The sequence below is a fragment of the Poecilia formosa genome, unplaced genomic scaffold (assembly GCF_000485575.1).
Source record: "Poecilia formosa unplaced genomic scaffold, Poecilia_formosa-5.1.2 Scaffold264, whole genome shotgun sequence".
Classification (NCBI taxonomy): Eukaryota; Metazoa; Chordata; class Actinopteri; order Cyprinodontiformes; family Poeciliidae; genus Poecilia; species Poecilia formosa.
The window spans coordinates 645422-654346 of NW_006800203.1; the positions used below are offsets into that span (position 1 = coordinate 645422).

Below are 8925 nucleotides of genomic sequence, written 5' to 3' on the forward strand. Positions count from 1 at the left end.
CACTACAAGTACAAAGTAAAGTAGCATGTGTGCCTTTTTTGGACACTTCAGATTTGTTTCTTATTTGATAAAAGTTAATTATTCAAATAACCAGGCAGGTACCAAAATGGCCGTGTTATGGGTTAAGGCATTTTTTGACCCACAGAAATCGGTAATGGCAAGTGGCAGCTGGCATGTGTGGAATGTTGGCTGAAAGCTGTGGCCAGTGGAGACGTCAAACAAGGATGGAAATAGTTGAGCTCAGCAGACCATCCAATAGGATTTGTTAAGGTAAAATTTACCATTTACCATTTTTTTTACCATAATTATTTAGTAAGATAACTATGTACCTACATTGGTTACATGAGCAGACTGCACAGTGGCACAGTTGGTAGTACTGTTGCAAGAAGGTCCTGGTTCGATTCCCAGCCAGGCGTCTTTCTGCTTGGAGTTTTCTCCCTGTGCATGTGTGGATTTTTTCCGAGTGCTTTGGCTTCCTCCCACTGTCTAAAATTATGACTGTCAGGTTATGTATATGTGTATTTTGTATATATGGATATTTTCATATTTGTGTTTATGGTATTTTTTCGACAATGTACTGTATTTTTATTCTGTTTTCTTTTTCATTTCTGTACTCTTGTTCTGTCAAGACAGCTTCGATTTCCTACTCGTGGGACTAACAAAGTATTATCTTATCTTACACTGCACTTTTAGTTATACCTGCAGTCAGTTTAGATTTACTAGTGTGCAGTTATTCTGGATAGTGTGAATGTTCTCTCTGGAGTTGCCAAGGAAATGCCACATACCAGGAACATACTTTCTGTGTAACAAAGCTTCTATAATGCAGCCCACCCAAGTATTAAAGTAAAAAAAATCCCTTTTTTACTTTGTTTTCATGTGTTAGATAATTTTTTCTAACTCTCCTGAATATGTGACAGGGCACAGGCAAATGTCTCAAAAGGTTAATTGTTATCACACATAGAACTGCAATTAAAGTACTTCATTAAAAGTGAGTGCTAATAAAAGCTATGCACATTGTAGATGTTACCGTAGAAACTAGACAAATACACAATTCTCAGGTATTCCTAATATTTATATCAAAGACACAACTTGAAATGACACTCATCAAATTACATTTGTTGTGAATAAGTAAAATCACTAAACTTAAGGATAAGCATGCTCTGAAAAGGGACAGCATAGAACCCATCCATCCATCCATCCATCCATCCATCCATCCATCCATCCATCCATCCATCCATCCATCCATCCATCCATCCATCCATCCATTTTCCTCCACTTATCTGGAGTCGGGTCATGGGGGTAGAAGCTTAAGTAGGGAGACCCACACGTTCCTCTCAGCCACTTGGGCCAGATGCTTTGGGGGGATCCCAGGGTGTTTCCAGGGAAACATTGACCCTCCTGTGTGTCCTGGGTCTTCCCTGGGGTCTCCTCCTTGTGGGACGTGCCCAGAACACCTCACCAGGGAGGAATCCAGGAGGAAACCTAACCAGATGCCCTAGTCACCTCAACTGACTTCTCTTGACGTGAAGGAACAGTGGCTCTACTCTGAGTCCCTCCCAGATGACTGAGCTTCTCACCCTATCTCTAAGGGAGAGCCCAGCCACCCTACAGAGAGTTTTGGCTGCTTGTATCCGTGACCTCATTCTTTTGGACATGACCCAAAGAGAAATGAACTAAAATTATTGAAATAAAAAAATGATTTTATTATAATCAAATGCATATTATAGCGGGACAAACAAGCATTTCTGATGGAAACTAAAAACTCTTTGATGACTAATGGCCACAAAGTCCAAACAATGACGCAAACAACTGTGAAAAATCATTACCGTTATTTCAACCCTGATTAGCATCTCATAAAAAAAGCAGTTCAACCAAAGATGAGGACTGAGAACATTTATTGGTTAAGATAGCATTTCACAGGTGCAGTTAATAAGTAGAATATTTTACTACCAGTTTTACTTTGTACAATAGCAGATCCCCTGGGTAAACATGTCTAATGCTTGCTTCTGTTCAGTCAGAGTGGAAGACATATCTCGCAAATCAATTAACTAAAAATGGTCAGTTGTCTGTTATATTGAATAGAATGGAGCTTTGTGTTGTAAAATAAATTAGTAACATATTTATCAGAAAACTCTTCACATACAATTTGCATCAAGTTACATCTTTTAACAGCAAGATCTCAGTGCAAATGCCTTTGTAAATGAAAAGATCCTTGTCAGTACCGACAAAATTATTGACATAAAGTTGCAAAAAACTCCCCAAATAAAGTTTCATCTAGTTTTGACAGTTGTGGAACTAAAATGATTTGGATTTAAGGTAAGAGAAGACTAAATATTAGTCCAGATCCATGACCAGTCTTCCAAACACTTCACATTTTTATTGTGACACAGTTAGCTTGATATACAGTACTAAATATCTATTTCTCAAGCAGCAATGAGTTAAACAAGGAAAAAAAAAACATTCACTCAAGTATCTAAAACACATTTTTAAATACTACTGACAAAGAAATGAAAAAAAAAAAAGAATAAGAACGCTGGTCATTAAATAAATGATGTTAATAAAATCTAATAAAGTCTTTCTTTAAGGAACCCACAAACAAGCAGTGATATGTCTGTTTGCAATTCCTGCCACTTTCATGTGTACCTTGAAAAGAAGAGACTACAAAATGAAATGTATAACACCAAAATTATTCAAAGTTTATCAGGAGTTACCACTTCTGGTGAATGAGAATGTTGGAATTTGACACAAAAAAAGAAAGAAAAAAAAATGTTTTTACTCTCAATAAATCTGCCTATTTGGAGTTGATGGAGTATTGTTTTGAGATGATACACAGCAGTAGCATGTTGAAAGGTGCTTTCCTTTCCAGGTTCCCCTTTCCTCATGAAAACCGCAGCATGTCTACTGACACAACATAGTCATAAAACCATCCAACTACAGTTTTCCTTGTGAGAAGGAGACAATGACTGAACAAATGTTCAGCCCTGAATGTGGACAAAATCACAGTTTGGCAATACAGGGTAAGCATGGCTATTAATTATATTGAATGATCTCGGTAAAGGGCAAAGTATAAGAACAAATCTGTGTTGGTAGGTAAAAACCCCATATTTCTACCAGCATTCCAAACCATCATCCTTCCAGTTCATTCTTTATCATGTTCCAATCACTTCATGGCATGCAAATTTAACACATCAAAGTATAGGAGTGTTCTTACCTGAAAAGGAACAGCAATGACCAAACAAATCCAGAAAACCAGTGTCACCTGTCCGCTTCTTTGTCTTCAAACTAATCAGTGACAGTTTAAAAGAAAGAAAACCCTGCATAATACTATGCTACGAGTCATCCGATTGTTCCCTTGTGTACACTATCTGATCTTTTAGTGCACATCCTATATTCAATGTGTTAAAGGTACAGTGTTTTAACAATGCTGTGCTATCTGAAAACATCCAAGAAGTACTGTGTCAGTATTCCTGCCTCTAAGCACATTGCTTCTATTCCCCATGTTTGTTGTGGCTGCAATTTTTTACCTTTTCTTGTCATGTGATTGTTGCAGCCATTTTCCCTCACAGGCCATAGCGGCTTGGTGACCCCTCCCTACATGCTCCTTTTTCATTAACTACTTAGAATTAGCATTAGCCACTAGTGTGGCATTATCTGACACACTAGGTATTTGGTTAGTGCCTGGGACCTGTCAGTGAGTCTAATAAAGCACAAGCATGAAATAATCACACATTGCTATTGGTGACAAACCATTTTTGCCCCCACTCTGTGGCTTTTGTCAGTAGTGTTTAAAATTTGCTTGGGGCTTTAAAATTAGGCTTTGATCTGTTTAATGTGAGCGAGGTTTAGACTCCTAAAACTTCCTATGGCTGTTTCATATCATGAAAAGTTACAGAAATACTCCAAAATAAAATGGATGAAACTCCTTTAAAAGGTCTTACAAAAATGTAAATTTCAATTAGATTTGCTATTTCTCTGGAGGAGTGTCTAAACTAAGCACTGTGACTGTGTTAGTCCCAGCTTTGAAATGAATATGCACTCAATTGTTGCCTGATCTTCCGCCTGCAGAGAATAATCTTGTCAGTTGGACAGACATGGAAGTAGGCAAAACCTTGCTTTACACGTCCAGGTCATCTGGCCTTGCTCTGCTCATCCTGCTGCTGGCACGGCTACAAGGCCTGGCATCAATTAAAGCCAAAGGTTGGAGATCATGTCCTACTGATGAAGGAAGTTTCTTTTGCACTTGTGTATCGTCAGGAAAGTCAAAGGCTTGCACATGGGAGTTTGAAATAGTGCTTCCAGCACCATTTTGGCCAAGCCGGTTCTGCTCTGTAGAGTAATTCGCCCAGTTCTGCTCATTGGCCTGTTTATTATAATTTCGGCATGAACTGGTTCCCCGCTCCCCAGTGGCCAGCTTGTAGCCTGGGGGGGACAGAGGTGATAGGGGAGCAGTTGGGGAGGAACAGCCATTATAGTAAGCATACTTTGTTGTGGACAGTTCTTTAGGGGTCGGACTCAAAGTGCCTCCACTGGCATAGAGTGCGGGCTGTTGTTTCCCCTTTACACGATCTTTAATTCTCTTAAAAAAAACATAGAAAAGCTCGATGATATTAAGCAAGAGAGAAACTAGAGAGACAACCAGCATGAAGATGATGAAAACGGTCTTCTCCGTTGGACGGGACAGAAAACAGTCCACCCTGTGTGGGCATGGAGACCGCTCACATGTGTAGACCGCAGACAACGTGAAGCCATACATATACCACTGGATCACCAAGAAGCCCACCTCAAACAGAGATTTAAAAAAAATGCTGACTATGTAGGTTCTAAGTAGGGCACCCTTCATCTTCACTTTGCCGTGCTCTTCAATACCATACTTCATTTTTTTCATCTCAATTTTCTTCAGTGGTATGTCAACATCGCCTCCATCATTTTGTACGGCTTTCAGTTCTTCTTCCTTTCTGTTGAGTTTCTGCTCTTTCCTGTGCAGATAGAAAACATGAGCCAGATACAGGAGCGTTGGTGTTGACACAAAGATGATCTGAAGGACCCAGAAACGAACATGGGAGATGGGGAACGATTTGTCGTAGCAGACATTTTCACAACCAGGTTGCTGGGTGTTGCATTTGAAAGCAGACTGTTCATCTCCCCAGGCTGATTCCACCGCAGTACCCAGCACCAGGATCCTGAAGATGAAGAGAACCGACAGCCAGACCTTTCCTCCAGCGGTGGAGTAGGCCTGAACCTTGTCCAGAAGACGACCCAATGCACTCCAATCACCCATTCTTCGGGAGAGTGAGCTGGAACAAAAGCAGTTGTGAATGTGTTACTGTAAAGATAATAATATATGTGTCTGCAACAAATGATCGGATTAATCATGCTGAATTAGGATTGATCCGATCGTGATTCATCATGAACTCTAACCAGAATTCTTCAAATGTCAGTTTTAGTATTACCTGTTAAAAAATTTACTAAGCACCTTTTGCAATCAAATTTGTAACCGGTCAATTAAAAAATAGTCAATACATCAGCCCTATACTGATGTATTGATGTTAAGTCAAGAGGAAAGGGCTGAGAGTTTCACATTTTGACATTAGAAATATTGCATCCTTTGTTACACATAATCAAACACACACTAAAGGAATGCTAGGTTATTGCATTTTAGGCAGTAAAATGTTTATTTTATTTTTGTTTTATTTTTTTGGCTAGTGGCCTTTTTATTTGACAGTGGTCATATAGGAAAGTGGGCTATGAGAGGGGGGGGGGACATGCAGCAAAGGTCAACAGGACTTTGTGACGGCCGCGTCCTATGTAGGTCACGCAGCACTGCAGCAACTCATGTGTTTTTAATATTTTGTAAAATAAGCTTAATCTTGTTTTTTTATTATTATTATTTTAACTGAACACTTGATTACTAAAAGAATTGTTAGCTGGAGCCCTAATGGTACATGAACAGTACTATGCAAGAGAATTCTGTGGCTAAACAATTTTGACAGCTTACGGGCAAATCCTTATACCTAGTTTATTTTTTTCCTAATTTGTATTTTACGTTTTTCTTCTTTTCGGCGGAGCAAAACATAAATGTTTGATGCAATCCACAAAATAATTCAACTGCTTAGAGAAGGAGCAAGAAGCACTTCTGTTCTTCTCTGCAACACTACACATGTACTACAGGCAGGGTGCTAAAATCCTTGAAACTTCTAAACTCCTTAAATCTTTAGCATTTTTCTAAACCCCAAAAATCAAAATGTTTGCAGTATTAGTAAGAATCTTCTCAGACAGAATACTATGCTAAATAACATTCCTGAGATTTGAAAAAATTAAACTTACTATGGGGAGGTTTTTTTTTTTCCCAAGCTTTTCAAACCCGTCATGTGAGCGGTTTAGACTTGCTTTAGTATGTGTGCCAAAGTTTAACTCCCTGTCCTTAGATGCATTGGGCAAGAAGGTCTCCACTTCAATGCCAAAGCAAAAACTCGGCAAACCCAAGAGCCATTAAGGTTCAACAGTTTTTCCTTGTGGGAAGGGAGGTTAAATGGACAAAAATGACAAAGCTGGAAACACAAATAAATAGCATCAAAGAGCAAAAGAAAAGCTTATTTATACCGTTTTATTTGACAAGTTCTACAGGATGATTAAATCTAAAAAAAGACATGGTGATGTGTGCCCAAAGCAGGCAGGGCAGGGCAGTTAAATTGCTCAAAGTGTGAAAGCAGTAAATCAACTTCCTGCTTACACAGAACTTTCGCATATCTGTTTTTCCTTTGGAAAAAAAATACCAGACTTTATTCTATAATTATGCTTTTGTCTCTCTAAAATAAAAAAAGCTGTTTGAAATTAGTTATTGTGTGTTTTAAATGGGCAAGTCTTACACACATGACTTTAATCCTAAGTGAGCTTTTCACTAAGTCCTGAAAAGATCGCAGGTGTTGGACTTTAAGAAAAATTACATATATTTTATTTTACTCCTACCCCTTGAAAGAGAAAATCTATCTACCCTGCAATAACACCTAAAAGAAAATCCTGTTTTTAAAATAACTATGTGATAAATGTCACAGTTTATTACAGGTTTTTCTATTACACTTTTACCAACTGAAACCATGTTTGTCCACTCCACAGCCTGGAGTAAAAAGAACAAATCCAATTCCTTAATTAGAAAATGACCTGTAGTCTAATCCTCATGGAGCAAGATGAAATGCATGTGCTCTCACTTATTGCACATTAAGCCAGATGAAGTTTTCCCCAGTGCTCTAAAAACTGACATTTCAGCTTCAAACAAGTCAAAAAGTAATGAGGAGCTGAGGACAATAATGTCTGTGTGATTATTATCCCGCCACTTTCTACATGGCTGAGTCTGTCATGCAGAAATAAGCAGAACAATAGGCTGCAGTCCACAGAACAGTACTGGAAAAACTGAACCTCTTTGCTGCTCCTCAGCACTTTCTACTGCGGCTGGAGTCCCAAATGGTCAAGTCCTGGGCAAAGCCCTCCATCTCATTTGGTAACTGAAAAACCTCTTTAATAAACGAGGAGAGAGCCCTTTTAAATGTCCAACAGACACTTCTTTACATGGGGGTTCAGTTCTATTTCAAGACGTCTTCTAGGGTTAAACATAAATACTAAAGAAATACAAGCCTTTCTGTAAAATGATTTTGTTTAAGTCGGAAAGTTTTAACAGGAGCCTGGAAAAATTATCCATCTATTTCTAACGCCTGCTCTCATAGTTTTCGGTTTGTTTTTCCAAACCAACGGCTTTGGTTCCACTTGAGCTTACCTGCAGGGTTACAGAAGGCGGCCCAGCGGGACTTTCTTCGCCTATGGAAAAACTTCCTTTTCACGATCGGAATCCGGAGTAAAAAGTGAGCCGAACTCCTCAAACTTCCCTTATAAGAGTCAGTCAGAAAAGTTCTAGTCACCTGATCTCTACGTCAAAACGCGAAGCCCCTGGAAGCTGGAAGTGGAGGGGCCAAAACTCCCCCCCAAAATTTCAGGGCAGCTCCTCTCTGTCCTCACGGATCCCACTGCATCAACATCCCTGCCAAAGCCCCGTTTAATTTGCTGTGTCACAAATAAGCCACATGCTGTAAGAACAACTCTCTCTTTCTAAAAATTACATTTTATCAGAGTATAAAACATTTGAACAATAAAGAATAAATGTGGACAGTACAGTAACGAAATGAGTGAAAATCTTCACTCAAAATGAGTGAAAATATGTCTCTACAATTTGGAAACAATTCTGTCTTTTTCTCAGTGTTGCACAATTTAGAGTTAACTAAAGTTATGAGCCTTATTCGTAGAACAGTTTTACTCGAACATCCTTTGAAAAAGTACAACTACAGGCGGTGAACTGTGCACTTTAGTAGTGCAGAGCGCCACCTTGTGATGGTCCTTCAATATAGAAATCGCATTAAAAGGTGTTTTTTGAGCAGTTTTTTAAACACTAGGTTAACATAGTAGCTAGGTTAACTAGCTACTGTGTTAACAGGTTTTTGTATTGACAAAAATACAAAAGATGTATTGCCATCTTTTCTATTCAATTCAATTCAAAAATACTTCTTAATACTTATTAAAAAAGGGAAAATTTCCCAGACTCTGAAGAATTATAAACTTTATGTTGATCTTTCCTTGGCCTCAAATATGAAATTGAGACTCTACAAGAGGGAATCAATATTGATTCCTTAACTTTGTCTTGATGTCATACCCCCACCTTGTCTTAAGAAAGTCCTGCCTGTCATTGCATCTGATGTGGTTCCAGTGGTAAACTGATCCCTTTCATCAGATGTTTTCCTCCTGGCTTTGAAAACAGCAGTTATCAAACCACTGATAAAGAAGAACAATCTGGACAAATCACTATAGCAGAATTATAGGCCGACCTCCAACCTTCCATTCATCAGCAAAGTTATTAAAAAGTCTGTTTAAACAGTTAAATAG

The 8925-nt window shown here is 38.7% G+C and overlaps 1 protein-coding gene across 1 annotated transcript; it reads right to left on the reverse strand.

Moving 5' to 3' along the window:
• Positions 1 to 1878: 1878 nt before the first annotated feature.
• gja1b (gap junction protein alpha 1b) lies at positions 1879 to 7877 on the reverse strand. Its single transcript, XM_007570626.2, has 2 exons — positions 7769 to 7877; positions 1879 to 5294 (listed from the first exon to the last, which is right to left on the reverse strand). The coding sequence occupies exon 2, from the start codon at positions 5276 to 5278 to the stop codon at positions 4115 to 4117; it is 1164 nt and encodes a 387-aa protein (XP_007570688.1). The 5' UTR covers positions 5279 to 5294; positions 7769 to 7877; the 3' UTR covers positions 1879 to 4114.
• Positions 7878 to 8925: the final 1048 nt, after the last annotated feature.